Consider the following 26,972-nt stretch of genomic DNA (forward strand, 5'->3'; position numbering starts at 1 on the left):
TCAAGAGGTACAGTAGTGACATGATAAGACGTAGAATACGGTAGTTGATGACTCTTAGCACGCTAACATGCATCACACACTAATGATGAAGTATTTGAACTAGAACAAGGAAGGTCATGGCTCCGAACAATGGAGGTGACCACATTATTGGTAGGGTGACCTAGACGTTGATGCCATTGCGACGACGAAACGCGGACACTGGATGAAGCATGGCGAGATGACGAGGACGATGCATGAGCAAAGGGAATCGGGTAGACCCCCCCTTGACTTCTACCTTGAAGAATGACGCGCCTGGTTGCTTTGTTCTTAACAAAGAAAAGACGACGGTGAAACTCAACAAACACGTCATTATCACAAACAAGACGGTAGACAGAAAGGAGATGCTCTCTGATGTGTGGAACATGGATGATGTTGCGCAGTTTAAGAGATGAACCGGGTAAACGGGAATGACCAATGTGTGAAATAGACAAACCTGCACCATTGGCCACCTGAACCTGGTCCTTGCCATCATAGCGCTCGTGAACCTGGAGGCGTTCCAGATCACTCGTCAGGTGATCCGTAGCCCCGGTGTCCAGTACTCAAGGATAGTCGATGGTGTTGGTGGAGGCCGAGTTGGCGGAGCGAGTGTTGTGGTCCTAGTCATAGCGCTTGCGACACTCATCGGCCTCATGCCCCCAGTTTTTGCAAATTTGACACCGGGGGCGCGAGCGATTGTTGAGACGGCCACCACCACCGCCGTTGTTGCCACTGTTACCCCCGCCACTTTGCCGGCCATTGCCGGTGTAGGAGGGGTTGCGGTCGCGGCCACCGTTGGGGCCGCCGTTGCCGCCTTGGTGGACGTGCCCGGGCTGGCCGTTGCCATCGGCTGAACGACCCCCACCCTGGGAGGGGTAGGGCTCCGAGTAGACAGCACGTCCGCCCTGGCCGTAGGAGCCCGAGCAAGTCACGGCGTTGGCGGAGGGAGTCCACCCCTCCGACGTACTCTGCTGAGCCTGCAACGCTTCGAACGACAAGACGAGCGAGTAGAAGCTGGAGTAGGGCATAGGTGCGTTACTCACACCCAGGGAGGCGGCGATGGAGTTGTAGGCGGAGCCGAGTCCCGTGAGGATGTGATCAATGAGCTCATCATCACGAATCGGAGAGCCGGCGGCAGCCATGGTGTCGGCAAGGGCCTTCATCTTGTGCATGTACTCAGGCACGGACATCTCCTCCTTCCTCAGCGTCTGAAGTTGACGCCGGATGTGACGGACGTTGGCGCGGCTCTGCACGCCGTACATGGCACCGACGGCCGTCCATACCGCCTGCACCGTCTCGCAGCTGATGAGCTGACAGGCGATGTCCTCCTCCATGGAGGTGAGAAGGAGGCCCTTGACCTTCTGGTCCTGAGTCCACCAATGGTGGTACGCCGGATTAGCGGCGGTCGTCGCGGCATCGCCAGTCCCCACGGCGATGGTCTTGTCGGGTGCCGCCGCGGTGCTGTCGAGGTAGCCATGAAGGTTGGCGCCGGCTAAGACGGTGCCGGCGATGCCCCCCACAGCATGAAGTTGTGGCGGCCAAGACGGACGGAGATCGCCGGAACGGCGAGTGCGGCGGGGACGGTGGCAGCCGCGGGCGAGGTGATGGTGCCGACGCTGTTGGAGAGCGAAAGGGCGGTGGACGACATCGCGGCGGCGGACTAGGGCGGCGCGCGGCGGCGGCGGCAGATGGATCGGGCGGCGGCGGCGTAGGGTTCGCGCGACGGCCCGGTGGCTATCTGATACCAAGTTGAAGAGGTAGGTTTAGGGTTTTGCGTGGGTGGCTAACATCCAGCCTCACGTCTCTTTATATAGATGATCATAATACAATTATATACATATACAAATACGTCTACATGTACAATATGCTAGACCCTATTTTACATATCTAACCGGGACGCACACAATCTTTGTCATCTTATGCTTACTTTGCTTATGATGGTCTGTGCTATACATAGAATTTATTTGTAACCAACGTGGAAAGATAGTCATGAATGTAGCAAAGTTTATAGCCAACATACTTCTTTTTGTTATCGTTTTGGGTGTCAACTAGACTACTGCCTACATATTATGCTTTATATGCTTGAAGTATTATGTGAACCAATGGAAAATTTAACCGGGACATATACAGTTTTGGTCATCTTAGGCCTAGTTTTTGCATAATTGTACTCTAATATACATAGAATTTCTTTGTTTCCAATGTGGAATGATAGTTGTGAATCTAGCAAAGTTTGTAGCCAGCATGCTTCTTAGAAGTGCTCCATTGGCAAGCCTTTCAGTTTTGAACAGGGGGGAATATATATATGGATTAGGAGTAGGCTTTTTTGGATGGATTTCGGTGTCTGCATGAAACTGTACTTTTGTGGACTACTATGTTGTACTGGTTATTTTTCTTCACTCGCATATAGTTTTACACTGAATTTTCATCTACATTGTCAGTTGGAAACTTGAGATCATAGAATTCCTTGGTGTTTTTTCCCCTCTTCTTCAATTCCAAATTGCACACTTCAATTGTTTATTAGGTTCCCAACATCACATTCTAGATTTGACCTTCGAGATTTCAGATTAAACATATTTCAATTTTTTTGAAAGGAATCAGAGAAGCAATCACATATTTCTTTAGCAATCATACAAGTATAGATACTTCCTTTTAAAACATACACATGTATTTTGATAAAAAAATATGATGCGCATTGACATGCTGTGACATTTTATCCTCTCAATACAACATCTGTCTACACCTACAATTTGATCACTACGCTATTGGCTTCCAAGTTGCGACTTCTTCCACCCTTCATTCATGTAATACAACATAGTCTCTTTCTTTTAGTCAGACCTTCTGAATCCTGTGTAAAAGTGAGTTTTCCTGTTAGAGAAAAAACAAGAAACAAGAAAGGTTTTATCATATTGCCGATAGACGCATGGATGTGCAAACCTGTGATTTTTTTATTTTATTTTTGAGGATGGCAAACCTGTGATTCTGGCTGGCTTGATCATGTTCAGTACGATGATGAACTCTGCAGAGTGCAGACGTAATGGAGTTACTACTTGCTCTGTTTTCAGAAGTTAATTTTGCAGGCTCCGTTTCAGTTCCAGCCGATGCAATTGCAATGTGGTTGCCCCTAAGTTCTTACTCGCTGTGTTCAATTAGTTGTGGTGTCTTTCGTTGCCCTGAGATCTTGTCTACTGTAGTCTTGAGAACATAGCCATTGCTCTATATATGTTCTTGTCTCCCTTGCATGCTTCTATTGATTGGGAACTTCTGATCTTTTTTTTTGTCATTGAAGAATTAAAGCTGCAAATGATTACTTGCATGCTCAGTCAAATGTAGATTGAGTTTTGGGTGTGAACTACCCTACTGCCTACATATTATGCTTATATGCTTGAAGTATTTTGTGAACAATGGAAAATCTAACCAGGACGCATACAATCTTGGTCATCTTAGGCTTAGTTTGCGCATAGTGTACTGTACTATACATAGAATTTATTTGTAACCACTGTGGAAATATAGTGACCAATGTAGCAAAGTAGGCCGAGGGCACCCCTTTTTTCAAAAAAAAAAAAACAAATGTAGCAAAGTTTATAGCCAACATACTTCTTTTTTTTCTCGAATACGCACAAGCATGTGTATCATATATTGATAGAAGAAAGGGTGAAGAGACCCATCCACAGTTTGAGTACAATGCCAAAAGGCAAAACACACCACGCTAATTAATCCCTGGGATTAGAACCACACCTACTACAAACGAGAATGAGAGAACTTGCCTTGCCCTATCCCTAGCCAAGAAAGCAAAGAAGACGGGGCACCGAGCAAACATGCCGCGTCACTACCGTTGCAAGCAACATCCAAGCCACACCGACGACTACAGAACTAACTAGATCGACGTACCTCCCACCACTAGTGCCTAGAAGAGCCGGCTGGTGGATGGTAGGACCTAGCTGGGCCTGAAGAAGAAGACGCGCAGGATGCGCCGCGATGGCATACATAGCGCCCTAGAGGCCCACGTCCCAAGGGGCAACCCACACCAAAAGCAAGACCCTCCAAACTCTAGCTCCGAGGACTCCGCGAGCAGCCAAGGCGGTGCCTTCATGAAGGTACGACGCCGTGACGACGCCGCCGCCTGTTCCGGAGGGCCGGAACAAGGGTTTCCCCCGGCGCTCGAGAAGGGACATGATCAGGACCATGGCAGCACCCCCAAGAAGGAAACGGCACCCACAGGCGTCGTCGCTGCCAGCATCGGCAAGCCCTGCGGAGATTTCGCCCCGTCCATGAACAAAGTCCAAACCACCGGAGCCACGACCAGGGAGCAGATTGCCGGGTGAGTTCACCGCTACAGGAAGGCGAGAGACACTCATCAACGTTGCAGAGAGGTGACACCGGACGCCGCCGGCCTCCCCTCCACCAACAGCGACCACGACCGGCCGTCCTCATAGTATGAGGCGGATCCGTCGGACCACCACCCAGAGCCGCCGCTCTGGCATCCGGAATCCACAGCAGGCCGCGTAGCCTACCGGAATCCCACCGCCGGGCGCGCCGACCGTCGGACAGAGCCAACCTTGAGCATCGCCGGCACCACGCCACCACCACCAACCATCCTCAACCACGCCGGAGAAGGGAGCAACCCAGGCGCGCAACCACCACCGCTCGGGGCCGCCGGCCGGCGCCCGAGCCCACACCACCCGGAGGAAACCGGATCTGGGCCGGATGCCCGAGATCCGTCGCCACCAGCCGCCAAGGCCGCCCCCATGCTGCCCCTGCAGCCGTGGCGGCACAGCCACCGCCGGAGTCCCCTGGGGCCGCCGCCCCAGCATCCCGCATCCGCCGCGCCGTCGGACGCCCAGGGGCACCGTCGCGCCGCAGCCGGAGGCCTCCTCGCGAGGAACGGAGGCGAGCCCGCCACCGCCGTCAGCCAAGCGAGCTTCGCTCGCCGGCCTCCTCCGGCGGCGGCGGGGAGAGCAGAGGAGAGGAGAGTCGGGGGCGGCGGCGGCTAGGGTTTGCCCGAGCCGCCCCCTGGATGCAGCGCGGGCGACGGGGAAAGGCCAACATACTTCTTAGAAGTGCTTCGTTGGCATGCATTTTGTTAGAGTACACTGTATATACGCCGTACTACATCTGTATTTAGTCAACCTCTGTACGTGTGAGTGCGTGTGATCGTGGGACACGATCAGCATGTAGTGGCGCACGATCGCCTCGGCTGTGGCCTCCTGTAATCTGTATATTACCCCCAGCCGATGAGCCAATTGATGTGCGTTGAGTCTCATTCCTTCTTACCTCTCAAACATGGTATCAGATACCCTTGACCCGATCAATCCCTTTGCTCCGGTCACTGATCCCTCTTCCGCTGCCATGGGCGATGCTCCTCCTCCTCCTGCACCTGACGGCTCTGCTGCTCCCGTCGCCCCTGTCCCACCTCCTCATGTGATCCTGCCCGCCGTGCCGGTCGCCGCTTCGCCACCAACCGCCGTCGCGCCTCCAGTCACTGCTCTCCCTTCGTCGGTCTTGCAGACGATCGACATCCGCAGGCACGTGCCTGTCACTCTGGATCTCTTCGCCGGCAACTACGCGCAGTGGCGCCGTCACTTCGACACGGTCATCGGCATGTTCGGGCTGCGCGACCACGTCGATGCCGACGCCGTCCAGCGCCCCGATGATCCCGAGTGGATGATGGCTGATCATGCCGTCCTTCACTGGCTCAACACCACTGTCGCGCCGGACCTCCTCGACGCCGTGATGCAAAACGAAGACATGGCGCTCACCGTGTGGGCGGCCATCGACGGCATCTTCCGCGACAATCAACTTGCCCGCGCCATCTACGTCGACGCCGAGTACCACGCCGTCGTGCAAGGCGACATGACCATCATGCAGTACTGCACGAAGTTCAAGTCGTACACCGACCAGCTGCGTGATCTCGGCCAGCCCGTGGACAACACTCAGCAACTCTTCCACCTCCTCCGCGGGCTCGGGCGCCAGTACCACGGGGCCATCACGCACCTCACGGCGCGGACACCACTTCCCTCGTTTCTTCAGGCGCGCTCCTTCCTCCTGCTTGAGGAACTTCGTGCCGAACAGAGTGCGCGCCAGCAGGGGGCGCACGCCCTGGTCGCCGGGCGCGGCGTGGGCGTTCCCCCTCTGCCCCCAACTCCGACACCGACGCCGTCCCCGCCCACCTCCGACAACGGCGCCTCCCGTGGACGTGGCCGCCAGCGCCGCCGTGGTCGTGGTGGTGGCGGCGGCCCTCCCTCGGCTCCGCCTGGCGTCCCACGCCCGGGCGGTCTTCCTGCTCCTGCTCCGGGGTCCAACTCCTGGACTGGGCTTGTGCAAGCCTGGCCCATGCCGTGGCGTGCTTGGCCCCCGCCCCGGCACTCCACACCAGCAGGCGATGTTCGCTGCTCCTCATGCTCCAGCCCCGTGCGCATACAACTACGGCTACGGCTACTCTCCGCCACCTCCAGGCTATGCCGCACCGCCTCCGTACGGCGCCCCTGGTGCACCGGTCGCGCCGTACCAGCCCCTGGACATGGCCTCGCTGCAGGCTGCTCTTCACAGCGCCACCGCCGGGCCGTCTTCCTCTGGTGGTTCCTCGGACTGGTATATGGATTCCGGCGCGGCGTCTCACATGACCAACTCCCCTGGTAATCTCCACACTATCTATCCCTCAAGTTCTCATTCTCACATTATCGTCGGCAGTGGTGAGCACTTGCCCATCACGCACACGGGTGTAGGCTCTCTCATCGCCGACACTTCTCCTCTCCAACTGCGCAATGTGCAAGTTGCTCCATCTCTCATCAAAAATCTTATGTCTGTTCATCAGTTATGTCGCGATAACCCTGTCACAGTTGAATTTGACTTGCTTGGCTTCTCTGTTAAGGACCTTCGAACCAGGGCGGCGATTCTCCGATGTGACTCCCCGGGTGATCTTTATCCCGTCGCAGCTTCCTCCCCGACGCACTCCCCGTTCGCTGGCGTTGCTGCTGTCGACCTACTTCATCAGCGCCTCGGGCACCCTGGTTCTGCTTCAGTTCAGCATGTTGCTAGTCAGCTTCAGTTTAGTTTCAGCAAGTCTGCATTACATGTGTGTGATGCCTGTCGCTTAGGGAAACACACTCATTTACCTTTTCATGAATCCAACAGTTGTACATACTTTCCCTTCCAATTGTTACATCTTGATGTATGGACCTCGCCTGTTGTAAGCATCTCGGGTTATCAGTTCTACTCAGTAATTCTTGATGATTACACCCATTTTGTGTGGACTTTCCCACTGAAACACAAGTCTGACGTGCATCTCATTCTGCGTGACTTCTTTGCATATGTGCGCACTCAATCTCAACTACCTATTTTCTCTCTTCAGACTGACAACGGGCGCGAATTTGACAACGCTTCTTCCCGTGAGTTCTTCGCGCGGCATGGCGCCGTCCTTCGTCTCTCCTGTCCTTACACCAGTCAGCAAAACGGTAAAGCAGAACGCATTCTCCGTACCCTGAATGATAGTGTACGCACTCTTCTTCTGCACGCATCCATGCCGCCTCGCTTCTGGGCTGAATCAAAGAATTCCAGGTCTCCCTCCCTCTTCTTTAATTTCAGATTGCACACTTCAGTTGTTTATTAGGTTCCAGACATCATATTCTAGATTTGACCTTCAAGATTTCAGATTACCCAATATTTCATTCTTTTAAAGAAACCAGAGAAGCAATCACATATAGTTATTTACCAATCAAACAAGTGTAGATACCTCCTTTCAAAACATACATATGTATTTCGATAAAAAGAAATATGATACACATTGATGATCATGTGACACTTGATCCTCTCAATACAAAATCTGTCTACATCTATAATTTGATCACTACGCCGTTGGCTTGCGAGTTGCGACTTCCCGGCCGCATCCTTCATTCATCTAATACTCTACAACATAATCTCTTTCTTTTAATCAGATGCTCTGAATCTTGTATAAGTGAGTTTTCCTGTTAGAGAAAAAACAAGAAACAATAAAAATGTTTTATCATATTGCAGATAGTAGTATAGTTATAGGGCCATAGAGTTGAACAGATGAACTTACCTCGCCAAAGAAGAATGCTGAAAGGACAACTGAGAATAAAGGTACCATGGCCTTGATAGTAGTATGTGTAGATGTGCACTGCAACCATTGCAAGGCTCATGTTTGCGAAAATATTGCCCATGGTATGGACAATAACCGAAGAAAGGGCAGCAACAAGCTGGGAAACAGAAGCAAAACTGACGCTAAATTTCCCCGTCGTGTTGATCATCTAGATGTTCCTCAGCCCACATGCATAATGCTGAATTTCAGAACCTGCAGCAGAGAATGTGCAGTGTACAAGAGATGACTAGAGGAAACAATAGAAGCTTGGTTAAAGAATTTGAAAGCGCTGAAGGCTAAAACTGCTGAATGGCAGTGAGAAATTATCGTTGCTGTATGTGTGCTGTTGGTTGCTCGGAATAGCAGTGTGAATTTCTGAAATTTCACATTAAAAAACTCTGTAATCTGTAAGCAATTCTTGCCCCAAACCAATCTGCAGGTACAGCCGTACAAATGACTGTAAGCCGAGGAACATTTGGTCTGTAATCAACTCTGTAGAACATACTTAGAATCGGTTGCTGAACCTGACTGCTGGTGACCCGAAGGCGGGCAACGCCGGCGCCTGCACGAGGAGGACCCCGAAGGCGGATAGGTTCTCAACGCACCGGAGAGGCGGATGTCCGGTCCTACCGGAGCAGCCCCTCGACGGCGGTGTGGACGGGCTCGGCGAGGAGGGAAGAGAAGACGACGACGGCGGCTTGGCAAAAGGGGCAAAAGATGTTCATGATTTGCTTTTTTTAGGGGTAATAGTATTGATTTGCTATTGTAGTTGTTAATAAGTACTAGCAAAAGGGCCCGTGCATTACAACGGGAGAAAAAAAATCGTAATCTTCGATGGTCATGATCACATTTTGCTACATCACCAAGATACACTATCACTCTCAATTTCGTCAAATCATGAACATTGTTTAAACTCGTGAATATTTTTCAAATTCATGAATGATTTTAAAAAATTTCAAACATTTTCTAAAATCAAAAACAATTTTGAATTCATAAAAAATTTATATTCTTTGCAAAAAAACAAAAGTGAGCATTTTCTTAACAATTTTCTTGAATCGGCGATCATTTCTAGAATGGACGAACATTATTTTGGAAATTGGTGGAATAATTTATGAAATTCAGCAACATTTTATTGATTTAATGAACATTTTTTTTGAAATGCATGATCATTTTTTGAATCAAAGAACATTTTATGAATGAATAAACTATTTTCTAAGTCACGAACAGTTTTTGAATTTTTAGGATATTTTTCATTCCTGAGCATTTTTTGAATTGGTGAACTTTTGTTCAGTTTCATTAACATGTTTTAATACATAGACTTTTTAAAAAATCATGAACGTTTTTTTTAATTTCCTGAACATTAGTTTTCAAAATTTCTAACATTTTTATAAAACTGCGAACACTTTTGAATCCACAAACATTTTATGATTTATTAACCGCTTTATCTCGAAACTCTCAGTTTTTTTCAATTTTGGAACTTTTTTGAAGTCCCAAATTATTTAAAGTCGAAAAAATTAAAAGGGGCAAAATAAAAAAAAATAGGCCGACCGGACATGGGCCAGCCCAAACTGGCCACGTTGCGTCTTCTTCCAGCACGCAGAGCGCAATATAGGAGGTCCCTACTGCATGGGCCAGCTCAGGCGGGGATTCCCCTGTGTGAAACTTTTTTTCATCACTTATAGATGGCATTGGTGGGTAATATTTACAACTTTGAGGGCAATCTCCATGTCGCACCGCAATAAGCAATAGCTCTTTTATTATTAGGTATAGATTTATATAGACATGGTCACACTTTACAAAGTTTGCCTTAAGACAAAGCTAATATACATAATAAAAACAGAGGGAGTATTACCTATCAATTCCCACATGTCGCACCCCATGGTCACATCAAGGGCGAACCTAGCGTCGCAACCAACTTTCCACCACACCAACCTCATTGCTGAAGCTGCTGTCATCCCTCCTCCGGGTGGCTACGGGCCGAGCTGCCAAAGATGGCATGGGGGATTTTGGTGGCATTTGGGGTGGGGCGTCATCCTACTTATCAAAGTAGGGACACCTGGACGATGTCCCATGTTATGGTAGTGACGGCATTGTCTACCTCTCATGTTGTGTGACATTGGGAGTCGGGCGGTGAAGGGGGAGCCAACTTGTAGTAGATCTAGAGCTTCCTATAGCGTCGGCAGATAAGGTTAGGTGGTGTGTGTTGGTGTGAGGGTCGTTCACAGTGTGATAGCGCATTGCCTCCTGACGACTCGCTCGCTCGACGTGTAGGCTGGAACGCGGGCGTGCAAGCTACAGTGGGTACCTGGGACAGTCGGATCTAGTGGGTTGGTTGTGCTAGCATGGTTATGGCCTCGTGGTGTGGACGAAAGGAAGTAGGGCCGTAAGCTGCTGCGGTGTGTGCTATGTGTGAGGGTGGGTGGTGGCGGTTGCACGGGTGATAATCGGGTTCCAACTTGGTTGGTGCATATGACAACGGTGCATGCATGCATCGTTACCCTCCTTGGAGGCGTTATCATGGTTGCTCCAGCTCATCTCTCGCCATCAAGGCTGTTGGAGTGAAAGCTCAAGTTTTCGGTTTTCATTAGGGCAGGCAACACTAGTGTCCTCTACACTTCCTCCTTAGGGGTGTTACCTTAGGAGATCATGGTGTGGCTAGACCAGCTTTTGCTGGACGAAATTGTACCCCTTGACACGAGTAGTGGACCCCGTGTTGGTGTCCCCCGGCAGTGTGACCAGTAAAGCCAAAGCAGTCGCACCGGGAGCCATGGTGTGGTTGGGTGTCCTTGGGTATTAGTTTTGGTCGCTTGGGTGACAGAACCATTGGCTTGGGTGGTGCATGACCTCGCGGCCACCACATCCGACACATGGGCCTGTTTGGTTGACTGCCCCTTTTTCCCTTCCTGCATGTGTAACTCGGTTCAACCTAGCTAATGTAATATAGAAAAAAATATGCATTTAGTTTGATTGCCTGCATATGGACTGCTTGCATCAGGGCAGCAACTTACCCCAGCGTTATTACTAAGAGAAATGCTCTTGCTCACGCGACTGATCTTTCAGGCTACGCTTGTCCCCAATACGGCCCGCTATCTACGCTTCCTTATCTATTCTTTCCCGAGCCTGTCGCCCATCGTCTTCTTCCGGATTTTTTGCAAAAGATCAGCCGACCGACGCGTAGCACGGCCCACTGTTACCGAACCTTCCCCACCGCCCTCCAAAAAAGAAGCAGAGAGTCACAAATTACAGCCACGTCTGGTACACGGCAATGGCAGAGCCACATTGTTCTGTATTAGCGACAGCTTGTACAAGGAGATTTTTGCACAAATCTTGGTCTAATCACTGTAAACAAGAAAACAGCTCCAGCTCCCCCAACCCTCATGCTAGGCAGCTACGATTATACCATTAAACTCACGATCAAACACGATTTGAAAGGCCATCTTCTTGCATGTTCGATGTTCCCTTCCCCGGCCCTGCACCCGCAAGCACCAAGACGTCCACACCACGCCATGGCCGGCCCATGGACGACGCGTCAGGCGTTGGTTCTTCTCGGAGGCATGGATGCTTCGCTCGCTCTGCTGAACACCGACTTCATCGGGTATGGATCGTTGTTCGCTTCCTGCAAATTTTCACATCCAGATTAGCCAGTGTGTTTGCCAGATTCGTGGAGGTCGTGGTCATGGCGGGATCGGGAGTAGTTGCACGAAAAGCTTACGGCGGCGCGTGAGGCTGTGACGTTGCTGTGGTACGCCGAGCTGTGCATGCCCCCGCCGAGGCCGCCCCGGATGGCGCCGCCGCAGAACTGCATGTTGTCCTCGCCGAGCGCGCGCAGGCGGTTGAGCTCCGGGAGCACGACGTTGCCGAGGTCCGGCCGGTCCTTCCGCCGCAGCTCGCAGCAGCGGAGCGCCATCTCCGCCAGGCACTGCGCCTCCTCCACCGGCCAGTCCGGCACGGCCGGGTCGAGCAGCTCGCCGAGCGTGCCGCGCTCCAGCGCGCGCCCGATGTGGTGCGTCAGCCCCATGGGCGGCTTCGCCGTGATGATCTGCAGCAGCATCACGCCCAGCGAGTACACGTCCGACTTGACCCCCAGCATCCCCGTCTGCTGGTACTCCGGGTCGATGTAGCAGAAGGTCCCCGCCGTCGACGTCATCCGGTACTGCGTCACCGTGTCGGCGACGGTCGGCGGCACCAGCCGCGCCAGCCCGACGTCGCTGATCTTGCTCACGTAGTTGCGGTCCAGGAGGATGTTGCCGGGCTTGAGGTCGCGGTGCACCAGCGGCTCCGGCTTCTTCTGGTGCAGGAAGAGGAGCCCCGTGGCGATCTCGGCGCAGATGCGGAACCGGTGCTGCCATGGGATGACCGGCCCGCCCGTGGCGCCGCCGCGCCGGAAGAGGCAGTCGTCGAGGCTGCCGTTCGCCATGTACTCGTAGACTAGGCAGCCGTACTCCGGGCAGGCGCCTAGGAGGAGCACCATGTTGGGGTGCCGGATGCAGCTCAGCACCTCCACCTCCTGCTGGAACTGCGACCTCCCCTGCGCGGCGTCGGGCCGGAGCACCTTGATGGCGACCTGGGTGTGGTCGAGGTAGCCGTTGTACACGGGCCCGTAGCCGCCCTCGCCGACCTTGCGCGCGTCGTCGAAGTGCGACGTGGCCTGCTCGATCTCCTCGATGGTGTACCGGCGGTACCGGAGCTCGCCGCCGCCGCCGCCGCCGCCGCCGCGGTGCTTGCGCTCCTCGGCTTCCTTGAGCAGCTTCTTCTCCGCGCTGATACGCTTCTGCACCTCCAGCTCGGCGATCCTCTGCGACGCCTCCGCCGCCTCCATGGCCGCCTTGGCCTTGGCCTTCTCGCGCTCGATCATCTGCAGCGCCGACTCCTCCGTGATGTGCTGGTCCTGCCTCTTCTGCTCCTCCTCCGCCTTCCACCGCTGCAGCTCGTTCGCCTTCTGCTTGGCGTTCAGCGCCTCCTTGCAGGCGGTGCTGTACATGTCCATGGTCTGCTTGAGCTCCAGGCGGAGCCGCTTCATCTCGGCCTCCACGTCGTCCATGCCACTGGAGCAGAAGGAGGAGGCGCTGCTCTGCGAGAAGGACATGTCGCCGCCGGTGAAGGAGTCGCCGCCCCACTTGTTCGGCGTCATCTCGAAGCTGTGGTCGTAGCTGTCCAGGGAGGAGCCGTTGGACATGCGCGGCGCGGACTGCTGGTAGTAGTCGATGCTCCGGCGGCCGCCGTTGCTGCTGATGAAGGAGATGTCCGACACATCCGCGGTGGACCGGCGGCCGCCGCTGCTGACAAAGGAGATGTCGGCCGAGTCCGGCATGGACATGTGGCTCAGGTCGGCGTACGACTTCCTGGTCGGCCCCATGGACCCGCGCGTGAAGGGCGAGCGGATGAAGGGATCCACCCTCGGCGTCTCCCCGTCGCTGCCCCTCGATGACATCGACCACTTCTGGTTCGCCGGCACCGGCACGGCCGGCTCCGGGGGCTTCGCGGCCGCCGCGGCGCTCATGTTCACGATCTGCGACCGGAGCGGGGACACGCGCGGCGCCGGGCGGATGGAGTTGCGCTGCGCCGACACCTTGTTGCCCTTGTTGATGACGTAGACCGTGCAGAAGTCCGGCGCGCCCTTGCAGATGGTGGTCGGGATGTCGGCCTTGAACCTGACGAAGCCGCCGCGCGTGCAGGCGCCGGTGACGAGCTTCTCGACGGCGCCGTGGGCGGCGAACTCGATGATGGACTTGCCGACGTCGTGGTCGTCGAGCACCACATCCTTGCACTGGATGTCCTTGCGGGTGCAGAAGCAGCGGAACGGGAGGAAGAGCTCCTTGAGGCTCGGGTCGGTGGGCTGCTTGAACCCGGCGGCGTCCTCCACGCCGCCGGAGACGCCCTTGGTGTTGACGTGGACGAGGACGATGGTCTGGCCCTTGCCCACGATGCTGTCGATGGCCCACTTGAGCGCGTTCTGGCTGTTCTTGTCCTTGTCGATGCACACCGCCACCAGCGGGTAGCCCAGCTGCGTGTCCGCCGCCTCCTTCCCGCCGTCGTACCTCCCCATCGATCGACGTCGATCGGGCTTCACCTTCAACCTTAGTACCTTACGCCTGGTTGATGATGATATCTCCACAAATTAATGGTCGTGGCTCCTAGCTAGCTAAGGGTATTATGCTTGCATGCATGCCTGTTTGCCCATCGACAGGCGTCGCCGTCGGTCGCCGTCGTGCGGAGGCCGGGGAGGTGGGCAACGAGAGGGGAGGGTGGCCCTGAGGGCTCTTTAGTTTTCTGGAGCGCTCTTAATTTCGCTCCTGTTCCTATTTCTCATCTATTATTAAGCACTGTCTTTTTTTGATTTGATGGCTGCTATTTGAATTGAGCCATGTGTTGTGGGTTCTTGGCTGTTTCGCCGGGTAACCACTGGATCCTCTGTTTTTTTGTTCCATGTGTTAAACTAGAAAATAGGAAAGGATACGCGAGCACACAAATACACAATGTGGCATGTGCAATGCGGAAAAATACGGGTTTCGTTGCAAAACAATACTTCAGTATTACATACTCCCTACGGTGACTTTGTAAAATCTCAAGATGATATGTCAGTTCAGTCTCTCGGAGGTGCTCATAGGGGTAGGATGTGCGTGTGTGTGCTTATAGGGATGAATGTATGCGCGTATGTATGAGCGCTTGCGTCTGTGTTTAAAAAAGTATTACATACTCCTTCTGTTCAATATAAAGTTTTGCTGATTTGTTACAAAGTTATACTAAATTAGTGACACTTAGGGCATGTTCGTATTCACTCCACTCCTCAGATCCTTAGCTCCACTCCCAGCTCCTAGGTTGCTAGCTCCACAGGGCAAACGAGGAGCAGACAACTTGTTCGGCAACTAACTCCACTTTGCACTCTGGATTACAGGCTCCCCACAACACATCAAGCTGGTTTGATACTGGTCAGTACGTGGATCACTTGTTGTGCCAATGATGCAACACAGTGCAGAAAAAATGCACAAATATGCTGAGTTTACTGAAAATAATGCTGAAGTTTCACACATAATTTCTTTGTGCAAAAATTCACTTTATCGCACAAGAACGCTTCAGCATGAGTTTGCTGAAATTACATGATTTTAGCAACATAGACAAATAGGATTTTTCATAAGATAAACACAAACAAAGGCAGCATAAACACATGTACTTTGTAGACATCACTCTAGTCCAGTGGAGGTCCTGCAGAAACAATTTTCAACACATGAAAACCTTTATGCAATGCTGGTGATTGCTTGAATAGAACCAAAAACATATATACTCTGCTTCGATGGTTTCACCTACAAAATTACGAAATTTGTTAATAGGTACAGATACATATCAATTGTGAAAGAAGCAAATCATGTTGTGATTGAACTAGCTAAGAACATCTTCTGGATTCTAGACTTATGCATCTTGCTACAAGGAAATAAATGACAAGTAATATTGTGACTAATATTTCAGCTACTGACAAAGACAGTGAACAGTTTCGACATGTTTGGAGACAATATTCACTTGTTTAACTTTACGACCAGTCATCTATGAGAAAGCATGAATTTATCAAGCAAGGTAAAAACTAAAGAATTGTAGTAAATAAAAACACATGAATGCGGTAGAAACTAGTATACTCGCATTTATAGCAGAACTGGAAGTCACCAACCAAGAGCAATATCAGTTGCTAGTCTATTACGGAACCGGTCCATGTCTTTATCACTAGCCTCCGAGGTTGACGCATCCGATGCATTCGGAGGGATGGCATACCGTTGATACCTTGAAGGGATATCTTGTTAAATTTCTCCTTAGGTGTTCTTGGCGCCACACCTCGTTGAAAATCAGGCACGTGGTACCTTTCCCCCTTGTAAGGTGCGAGATATCCAGGTCTATTAGGATAGCCCACGTCCACAAGATAGTACTTACCTACAAACAACAAGCAGATTGCATGTAAGGCCTATGATTTGTTTACAGAATTTAAATAAAAGAAATTATTATAGTTGACACTGTCTCTTGACCAACAAGTCATGCAATTGAAAGAAGAGGCGTGCGTTCATCCTCAACATGGTATATGTTTCTCCATGTGTTGACACTGTCTCTTGCAGCCATCCAAACCCACTGAGAATAGAATTCCTTGGGTCTGCCTTGATCAAATAGTTGTCACAGTACTTCCCTGCAAGTGTTGATGCACCGGCATATATGTTGGACATTGATTGGACATGGTGGCATACCCTCTTCTTCCTTTCTTCATAACTATCACTATCATTGTCACTATCCGATGACATCTGAACATACACAAGTAACAACAATTAGTACTTAATTATCAACCAGATTAGTCATAGTAGAAAGGTAAGTAAGAATCATATGTAACATTAAAGACAAGTCATATGTAACAACATTTATCATGTAACCATCAGCAAGATGAGTCATAGCAGTAATATAAGTAAGATTACAAGAAATATTACCCAGATTGAAGACATACGGCTGAAACAAGGTAAATGAAGACAAACAACTGAAAAAAAGGAAGAATGGGACTAACATAGTAATGTTACAACCCAAATAGTCTTACAAGTAAACCAGAGTACATAATTAAGTTCAAACTTTAAATTAGTATTACATCCCAATAGGCACAAACAACATCAGTAGCATCTAATGCCCATACTTGGTGTTGTATTTCCTACGCAACCAATCTAAACGAGCAGCACTTTCCGTCATATGCAGGAACATCTCTCTCTGCTCTCGCTTCACAAATAGTTCACTAGCAATGAAATATTCATCACTTCCTACTATTGCACCGCACTCAACAACCAGATCCATCACAGAAGTAATCGATGAACTCTCTTCTTTCTTCATGTATGACTCAAAGCTGGATTGGGTCCTCTCTGCTATATCTCCACCCCTGGTTATCTGTTCTTGTATAACAAGAGATGTCTTTGGCTTCTTGTTATTGCCATCCACATACCTCCCAAGTCTCTTCCCTTTTCCATCAGCATGTGACTCACCTGTTTGGGTCTCCTCCAGATCAACATCTTGTATGTCGTCCACATTGAAAATAGAAGTTGCACTGCTAGATTGGGGAATGGTGCCTGAAGCAGGATTCCAGTGATCTGTACCATCACTCGTGATGTCAGCAAACATGATAGATAAGTTATTCTCATTTTGAAGTCCACACTTTCGGAACTTGCCACAGCCAGGGATGTCCTAAAATACAACAAAACAAAGCTTAATTAGCATCACTACTCACGGAACAATTGCTTATATGATAAGAACAAATAGGAAAAGTCATGACTCACTATCTTTGCTTTCTTCCACCATTCAGCATCTTGTTTGATGGTGTTTCTCTCATAGTCCCACCCACCACCGGTCTCCTTCAATTTGAGTTTTCTGAAATTGCTGTAATCAGTCTTCAACTTATCCCACTTGTTCTTCAGTTGGAGCTTGGTGTACTCCAGACCTGTTCTGACTTTGAAATCTTTTGCAACTTCCTCATAAGCATTCTGAGTCAAGTGCTTGTCTGGCCTATTGCCAGCACGCACTTGTTGGACAAAGAGCTCGGTCAAGATCGTAGTGTTATCGTCACTCCAATCGGCAAACATTCTTCAAGAAAATTATACATCAATTGCAAGCATTACAATTTAACACATATCGATGAACAATCATCAATCATGCTCCTAGTTACATACCAGCAAAGACCATGGTGAAAAAGAATCAGCACAGCTACTGTAGTACAAACAAATAATAATGTCTTAAGAAAATCCTGAAACAAATAATAATTTCTTAAGCAATCTCAATACTAACATATTTCAAAGACAAGTAATATTGACTCAACTGCACTAGCTAGAGTTTATGAGCATCGGAGCAAATATCATATCCTATTCTCTCGCTAAAGGAAAAATAATAGTTATCGGTTATAGGCAGAGAAGGGGTTCACTAGCTAGTTCACTCCATCCATGTCAATCAAGGCAAATAAAAGAAACAGATGCAATACGTATATGTTTACAACATCCATGATAATCATGCAGTGTGTATTTGTTATCTCTGAAGAAAAGGAAACTCTATCTGTCTCTATGCACTCTGTCGCTCATCCCCTTTCTATACCAACTCCCCTAATTCATCCCCTTCCTCTCAATTTCCTAACATAATCCTTGCAGGAATTATAGACATGTTGTACTACTACTTACTGGAATCAAGAACCAAGAATCAAGAACACCTGGAACTGTTCAGGAATATGAATCAAGAACAGTAGAGGAACAAGGGTGAAGAGGAGATATGGATCTCACCTTGATGGATGTGATGTAGGCGTGGATGCCGACCTTGCAAACGACGAATCCGAGCTGCCGGGGGCGAGGACGAGGCCCTGGTGATCTCAGCCGCCAGAGGTCCACTCAAACCGTATGCCCTCAAAGTGGTTGCCGAACAGAAAAGCCGCCTTGGATGAGGAGGGGGGCGAGGAGATGGCGAGGTCGCAGGGGCATGGATTTGGCCGGAGGGGAGCTGGGGATCCGCGGCGGCGGGGTGGCGGCGGGCAGCGGCGCAGCGCTAGGGTTCCATGGTCACGGAAGGACAGGGGAGTCGCTGCACGGGGGAGAGAGAAAAGGATCGAGTGAAGCGGTAAGTTGTGCGGGGAGTGGCACGCGGAGCTCGGTTTCGCCGACTCCACTGAATTGAACTACGGTCTGGTCCGCTCCGCTCTTCCTACTCCGTGGAGTCGGACCGTTCGGCACTGCTCCGTCCGCTCCGGGAGCAGAGTCGGGGAGCGGAGTGAAACCGAACACGCCCTTAATAGGGATTGAAGAGAATATTTATTTGTTTCACCAGGCTTGAATCTCCATGTAATTTCTTTCTCACTTCGATTAAACGCTATGGCTCACCCACCGGATCTCTACCTGCGGCGACCGTCTCCATGGGCATCGGATCTGATTTTGATTGGACGGCTTGGGGAGCAACCTCTTATATAGTCTAGGTTTGCAATTGAGCCATTGTTGCAATCCTTTACTATTTTGTTACCATCTACAAAGATAAGAAAAGAGGAAAATATTTAGGAACAATCATGGAAAATAAGGAAACATGCTCATTCGTTATAAGTGCTCATAAATTATTTTTGCATTTTCCTGATTTTTCTATCTTTCATAATGCTTATGGTTTTTAATTGGGAAATGACAACTGGGGAATGTTCCTTGGTTAGGAGGTCCTGGGCCCTTTGATTTAGATCACGCGGATGGCAGAAAATTAAAAATCGTTGGTATTTTTTTATGCTACATGACAATTTTTACTTTCGATTATGGCAAATTTTGTAAAGTTGCCATGGCAACTTTAGTTCAAATTACATGAAACTGATGGAAAACATAGCTTGCAATTTCAAAAAATTTACTACACTCATGCAAGATCTATTTAGGAGATGCATAGCAACGAGGGGGAAGAGTGTGTCCACGTACCCTCGTAGACCGAAAGCGGAAGCGTTTGACAACGCGGTTGATGTAGTCGAACTTCTTCTCGTTCCGACCGATCAAGCACCGAACGTACGGCACCTCCGAGTTCTCCACACGTTCAGCTCGATGACGTCGCTCGAACTCTTGATCCAGCAAAGTGTCGAGGGAGTAGATGAGTTCCGTCAGCACGACGGCGTGGTGATGGTGATGGTGAAATGATCCGCGCAGGACTTCGCCTAAGCACTTCCATTGAAGAGAAGCAAATGAAACGCTTTCATAAAAATTCTCGGGCGAATATTTACTCTTTCCTGTCTTATTTGTTAATTTATAAACTTACCAAATAAGACAATTTTTTTGGTTTGTTCCGCCATCCCACCCAATGAAGTGTTAGGATTCTTTTCAATAAAATCCTATGGAATCATAGGTTGAAGATATGACCAGAGGCGTAAACTGTGGAGGGGGGCGCCGCACACGGCTAACAATTGTTGGTGTGTGTTCTAGGCGCCCCCTCCCCACATATATATATATATAGGTGGGAGGGGGAGGGGAGCAGCAAGGGGGCGCCCCAAGTAGGAGGAATCCTACTTGGGGGCCTCCTCCAATTCGGCCTCCCCCCTTCCTTGTATACGGAAGGGGGAAGGAAAGAGTGGAGAGGGGGAAGGAAGGGGGAATCCTATTCCCTCTCTTTCCTTTCCTCCTCCCCTTTTCCTTCTCCACTTAGGCCGGCCCATATGGGGGGGGTGCACCAGCCCCTTGTGCCTGGTATGTTTCCACTCTTGGCCCATAAGGCCCATATCTTTTCCCGGGGGTGCCCGGAACCCCTTCCGGTGACCCGAGATGTACCTGGTACCATCTGGAACATTTTCGGTGTCCGAATACCATCGTCCTATATATCAATATTTACCTCTCGATCATTTCGAGACTCCTCGTCATGTCCGTGATATCATCCGGGACGGCGGGAGGGAGATTCCTTGGCTGAACTCACACAAGGCTGACTCCGAGGGTTCGGAGCCAGTGTTCGGAGAAGGGTCTGGCTTCGTGATGGTTGCTAGCGACGTTACTTCATCCGGCTCTCCTGTACTGGGTTTAGTGGCCGCCGATAGTCCAGCGGGCTCAAGAAGTCCGTCTTCGGGCATGGCGACGCGCTCCGTATCCAAGGCCAAAGCAGAAGTTGGGGTCGCGAATCCTTGGAAGATCAAGTCTCCCCGGACGTCAGCGACATAGTCCAGGTTTCCAAAACTAATCTGGTGACCTGGGGCATAGCTATCGATCTGCTCTAGATGGCCAAGCGAGTTGGCCCGCAGTGCGAAGCCGCCGAACACGAAGATCTGGCCGGGGAGGAAAACCTCCCCCAGGGCGGCGTTGTTGTAGATGTTTGATGGAGCCATCGAACCTCTTGACGACAACGCAGCGGAACTCTCAATGAAAGAACCAATGTCAGTGTCAAAACCGGCGGATCTCGGGTAGGGGGTCCCGAACTGTGTGTCTAAGGTCGATGGTAACAGGAGACAGGGGACACGATGTTTACCCAGGTTCGGGCCCTCTCTATGGAGGTAATACCCTACTTTCTGCTTGATTGATCTTGATGAATATGAGTATTACAAGAGTTGATCTACCTCGAGATCGTAATGGCTAAAACCCAAGAAGTCTAGCCTGTATGATTATGATTGCCTCTACAGACTAAACCCTCCGGTTTATATAGACACCGGAGGGGACTAGGGTTGTACAAAGTCGGTTACAGAGAAAGGAATCTTCATATCCAAACGCCAAGCTTGCCATCCACGCCAAGGAGAGTCCCATCCGGACACGGGAGAGAGTCTTCTGTCTTATATCTTCACGACCCATCAGTCCGGCCCATGTCCAACAGGCCGGACGTCCGAGGACCCCTTAATTCAGGACTCCCTCAGCCACCCTCCCTCTTTGCCATCTGCTAGCAGACGGCAAAGGGCTGGCTGACGGCAAACATCCTCTTTGCCGTCCGCTCTTTCTTTGTCGTCAGCTTCCTGTAAGCTGATGGCAAAGACCTTCTTTGCCGTCAGCTAGCAGACGACAAAGAGCTGGTTGACGGCAAAGATCCTGATTCCAGTAGTGCAGGTGGGTTTACTTTCATACAAAAACTTACAAAATATATAGCAGAGGTACAACAACTTGGCCTAGACGTCCACTTGATGTACAAATCGCTCATGTGCTGACACATGCACGCTAATGGGGCAAAGTGCAGGCGCTGGGTTACTTAGAGTCTTTGCAAAATGGCCCATGTGAGTATGTCAAATTTCGGCCACAATTCTTTGGGCACCATTGACATCTAATTTAGGACAGTAAACTGACCTAGCCGCCCTCCCAACAGCGGAGTTGGACTGGTAACTAACTCTTTAGTCATTTTGTTGCAAGCTTATGATGTGTATTACCGAGAGGGCCCAAAGATATCTCTCCGAAACTCGGAGTGACATTACCTAATCTTGACCTATGCCAACTCAAAAAACACCTTCGGAGATACCTGTAGAACATCATTATGATCACCCAGTTACGTTGTGACGTTTTATAGCACACAAGGTATTTCTCCGGTATCCGGGAGTTGCATAATCTTATAGTCGAAGGAATATGTATTTGACATGAAGAAAGCAATAGCAATAAACTGAACGATCATTATGCTAAGCTAACGGATGGGTCTTGTCCATCACATCATTCTCCTAATGATGTGATCCCGTTATCAAATGACAACACATGTCTATGGTTAGGAAACCTTAACCATCTTTGATCAACGAGCTAGTCTAGTAGAGGCTTACTAGGGACACGGTATTTGTTTATGTATTCACACATGTATTTAAGTTTCCGATCAATACAATTGTAGCATGAATAATAAACCTTTATCATGAATAAGGAAATATAAAATAACAACTTTATTATTGCCTCTAGGTCATATTTCCTTCATGATCTTTGCTAAGTTACATTCGTTGTTGCTGCTGTTACGATCACTATAAAACTGCTACTGTTACTGTTACCGTTACTATTGCTACTACTATCAAACTATCATACTACTGTGCTACTAAAAACTTTGCTGCAGATATTTAGTTTTTCAGGTGTGGTTGAATTGACAACACAACTGCTAATACTTACAAATATTTTTTGGCCCCCCTTGTGTCGAATCAATAAATTTGGGTGAAATACTACCCTCGAAGACTGTCGCGAACCCCTATACTTTAAAGGCCATCCTCCGGGTGCACACGAAGGGGAAGGCGGTGGTGGGAGCAATGGCTTGCGGTGGCGGCTCGAGAGTTGCGCATGGGACATGGTTGCTTGCACCCATCGAGGCGCATGATGAGGCGGCGGCACAGGGAAGGAGTGGAGTTGGCTCAGCCATGGGGTCCACATGCATCAACGCCGCCGTTGGTGTCGGGCTTCGACGGGTGAAGGAGATCAACATCAGCCATGTGTGGCGGCGCTGTGCGATATGCGTAATTTGTTGATGGTTATATCGACCACCCATGAATAGAGCGAGCAGTTTTTTTTCTCCTGGACTATGCTCGGTTAGATAAATGGGCTGGCAGAGGAGACCCAGTTAACCATACTACTTCGTTTTTTCTGGAGCAGCAGCCTCTTAGAACAACAGATTTAATGGTCAGAAACGCCCAAATCAGGAAAATAGATGGCCAGAAACGCTAAGCGCTGAGATGGCTGGATTATGCCAGTTTTATAAACCTAAATTAGATGTCTACGGAGCCCAGGGGACCGTTTGACCGAAATTTCACAGACTCACTGTGCCCATTTTGCAAAGAATCTAAGAAGCCCAGCGCGTGCACCAAGGCATAAGAACCAGGAGAGGGCATCACCTCCGGGTGGTCAGCTCTGCTCCAACCGATAGGCTTCTCAGACCAATGCATGAACTCGGGGGACTCTGATGCTACTGCATGTACTTCTTGTTGCCGTTGTGTGACGCCCGGATAATTAAGCTACAGTAACACTCTACTAATGATGCCATGTCACCTCGATTACTGTTGCCAATCTCGCGTTAGTTTAAAACCGATTCAAATTCAAATTTGAATTTAAGTCAAATAATAAAAGTTTCCAAACATTAAAAATAAAATGCTCTAAACGTGCTAGATAATTCATGAGTAATAATGGTGGAGAAACCACATTTTTAAAACATGCTTAAAAGCTCAAAAGTAATTAACATTGTGGCTAAAATAATTAAATAAATGAATTTTGAATTTTATAAAATCCTAAACTATTTTATTTGGAACTCAAGCTTTTTATGGCAAAGGATTAATTTACAACACTAATTTAGGCACTAATTATTTATCTTAATAGAGTTATAATAAATTGGAAGTTAAAAGAAAACAGAAAAAAAGAGAACCCCCATGGGCCAACCGACCCAACAGGTCGGCCCACCCCGGTCCACCTAACCCACTACTAACCCACCCACTACTCCGAAACCCTAGCCCAACCACCCCCACGATTCCCCCCACTCTCCCTCGTCTCTTCCCCCCCACCTCTCGATCCCGATCTGGATCGGGAAGGGGGGATCGAACCCGGCGACCCCGACGCCATCGCCCCGGCGCCTCGCCGCCCTACGTCGCCACCTCACCGGCGCCGCCCCCTTCGCCGTGACGACACTGCCCGGTGCCTCCCGCTACCCCGCCGCCCGTCTTCGTCCTCCGCCTCGACCACGCCTCCTCGCCGGACTTCCTCCCCTGCGTCGCGTCGTCACCGTCGTCCTCCCCACGCCCACTGCCCCGTCCCCTGCAACCCGCCGTGAGCTCCCTTCCTTCCCCTTTGTCGCCGCGCCCCCTTCACGCGCCTGTGCGCGCACACCCGCAGCCGCCCCGGCCTCTTCTCCATGTGTGCGTGCCCGTCCGTCGCCTCTCCGGCGATGCTGCCGCCCGCACATGGCCGCGCCCTGCCTATGTCCCCGCATCGCCACCGCGCGCGCCGCACCAGTGCCTCGGGTTCACCGCGGTGCTGCGCTCGTCGCGCCCCTCATCGTCGCCCCGTCCACTGCGCCCCCTGCTCGTCGCCGTGCTGCTCCCGGTGCCGCCCCACCGCTAGCGCCGCCGGCCGCGCACGCCCCGCGGTCTCTCCCGCCGCGCCCCTGTGGCCTCACCATGCCGCACTCGCTGGGGCGAGCTTCCGTTCGGTGGCCGCTCTGCACCCGCGCCCGTTTGGGCTGCGCCCCTTTGCCTGACCCGCTAAGGCCATGAGCCAATGACATGTGGGGCCTAGCCCCCAGAACGTATTATATATATATAAAGAATTAAAAATAATAATAATAACATAATTAAAATATTAATTAATTAAAGAATTATTTAACTTAATTAATTCTGTTTAATTAACCAAATTAACTAACTAACCTAATTAATTGTTGTTAATTATCTAAGCATTCAATGACAGCTGGGACCCACACGTCAGTTTGACCCAGTCAACGCCCTGTTGACTGCTGACGTCATGATGATGTCAGCAAATACTATTTTGGATAATGTTGAATTAAATTAATTAAATAAATTCTAAAATGATTTAAAACTTTAGAAAATCATATAAATTAAACCGTAGCTCAGATGAAAATACTTTCTACATGAAAGTTGCTCAGAACGACAAGACGAATCCGAATACGCAGATCGTTCGTCCGCCACACATCTCTAGCATAGTGAACCTACAACATTTCACCTCCGGCTCATCTGTCCGAAAACGTGAAACACGGGGATACTTTCCCGGATGTTTCCCCCTTTCGCCGGTATCGCCTACTACCGCGTTAGGGCACACCTAACACCACTCATTGTCATGTCATGCATCGTCATGCTTATGTTTGCATTGCATTTACTATTTCTTCCCCCTCTTCTTTCCGGTAGACTACGAGACCAACGCTGCTGCTGCCCAGTTCGACTACGGAGTTGACGACCCCTCCTTCTTGCCAGAGCAACCAGGCAAGCCCCCCCCCCTTGATCACCAGATATCACCTATTCTTCTCTATACTGCTTGCATTAGAAGAGTCTACCATGTTACTGCTTTCGGTTAATCCTATTCTGCTGCATAGCCTATCATTGTTGCTACAGTTGTTACCCTTACCTGCTATCCTACTGCTTAGTATAGGATGCTAGTGTTCCATCAGTGGCCCTACACTCTTGTCCGTCTGCCATGCTATACTACTGGGCCGTGATCACTTCGGGAGGTGATCACGGGTATATACTATATACTTTATATACATGACACATGTGGTGACTAAAGTCGGGTCGGCTCGTTGAGTACCCGCAAGTGATTCTGATGAGGGGGCTGAAAGGACAGGTGGCTCCATCCCGGTAGAGGTGGGCCTGGGTTCCTGACGGGCCCCGACTGTTACTTTGTGGCGGAGCGACAGGGCAGGTTCAGACCACCTAGGAGAGAGGTGGGCCTGGCCCTGGTCGGCGTTCGCGGATACTTAACACGCTTAACGAGATCTTGGTATTTGATCTGAGTCTGGCCATTTGGTCTATACGCACTAACCAAATACGCGGGAGCAGTTATGGGCACTCGACGTCGTGGTATCAGAAGAAGCTCTTCTTGACGTCAGCGACGGAGCGGCGCGCGCCGGATTGGACTGGAACGCCTGCTAGGCTAGGTCTGCTTCCGGCCACGTACGCAACGTGCAGGTGTGCAATGGGCGATGGGCCCAGACCCCTGCGCGCATAGGATTTAGACTGGCGTGCTGACCTCTCTGTTGGGCCTAGGTGGGGCTGCGACGTGTTGATCTTCCGCGGCCGGGCATGACCCAGAAAATTGTGTCCGGCCAAATGGGATCGAGCGTGTTGGGTTATGTGGTGCACCCCTGCAGGGAAGTTTATCTATTCGAATAGCCGTGTCCCTCGGTAAAAGGACGACCCGGAGTTGTACCTTGACCTTATGACAACTAGAACCGGATACTTAATAAAACACACCCTTCCAAGTGCCAGATACAACCCGGTGATCGCTCTCTAGCAGGGCGACGAGGAGGGGATCGCCGGCTAGGATTATGCTATGCGATGCTACTTGGTGAACTTACCATCTATTCCCTTCTACATGCTGCAAGATGGAGGTGGCCAGAAGCGTAGTCTTCGACAGGATTAGCTATCCACCCTTATTCTGGCATTCTGCAGTTCAGTCCACCGATATGGCCCTTTACACATATACCCATGCATATGTAGTGTAGCTCCTTGCTTGCGAGTACTTTGGATGAGTACTCATGGTTGCTTTTCTCCCTCTTTTCCCAGTTCTATACCTGGTTGTCGCAACCAGATGCTGGAGTCCAGGAGCTAGAGATCCCGAGGATGATTCTACATGGAGTTCGGCTTCGAGGAGTAGTTAGGAGGTCCCAGGCAGGAGGCCTTGCCTTTTCGATCGTTGCTATTTTTGTGCTAGCCTTCTTAAGGCAATCTTGTTTAACTTATGTCTGTACTCAGATATTATTGCTTCCGCTGACTCTTGTGTTTTCGAGC

At 50.3% G+C, this 26,972-nt stretch overlaps 2 protein-coding genes across 2 annotated transcripts; one reads left to right on the top strand and one right to left on the bottom strand.

Annotated features, from left to right (window-relative positions):
* The first annotated feature begins 2,999 nt into the window (after window positions 1–2,999).
* Window positions 3,000–7,265, top strand: LOC109764537 (uncharacterized). The gene is made up of 2 exons (XM_045231983.2): window positions 3,000–6,647; window positions 6,884–7,265. The coding sequence occupies exons 1-2, from the start codon at window positions 5,296–5,298 to the stop codon at window positions 7,107–7,109; spliced, it is 1,578 nt and encodes a 525-aa protein (XP_045087918.1). The 5' UTR covers window positions 3,000–5,295; the 3' UTR covers window positions 7,110–7,265.
* Window positions 7,266–11,639: 4,374 nt separating this feature from the next.
* Window positions 11,640–14,234, bottom strand: LOC109764538 (U-box domain-containing protein 52-like). The gene is made up of 2 exons (XM_020323337.2): window positions 11,823–14,234; window positions 11,640–11,726 (listed from the first exon to the last, which is right to left on the bottom strand). Exons 1-2 carry the CDS (start codon window positions 14,154–14,156, stop codon window positions 11,640–11,642), a joined length of 2,421 nt encoding a protein of 806 aa, XP_020178926.1. The 5' UTR covers window positions 14,157–14,234.
* Window positions 14,235–26,972: the final 12,738 nt, after the last annotated feature.

The sequence above is a fragment of the Aegilops tauschii genome, chromosome 7 (assembly GCF_002575655.3).
Source record: "Aegilops tauschii subsp. strangulata cultivar AL8/78 chromosome 7, Aet v6.0, whole genome shotgun sequence".
NCBI classification, from domain to species: domain Eukaryota; kingdom Viridiplantae; phylum Streptophyta; class Magnoliopsida; order Poales; family Poaceae; genus Aegilops; species Aegilops tauschii.

Excerpts from the sequence above, each read along its gene's own strand:
- LOC109764537 (XM_045231983.2), top strand. The coding sequence starts at position 5,296 with ATGGTATCAGATACCCTTGACCCGATCAATCCCTTTGCTCCGGTCACT. Across the intron at positions 6,648-6,883 it reads TCACATGACCAACTCCCCTG|GACCTTCGAACCAGGGCGGC; the intron begins GTAATCTCCACA and ends TTCTCTGTTAAG.
- LOC109764538 (XM_020323337.2), bottom strand. The coding sequence starts at position 14,156 with ATGGGGAGGTACGACGGCGGGAAGGAGGCGGCGGACACGCAGCTGGGC. Across the intron at positions 11,727-11,822 it reads TCACAGCCTCACGCGCCGCC|GAAGCGAACAACGATCCATA; the intron begins GTAAGCTTTTCG and ends GAAAATTTGCAG.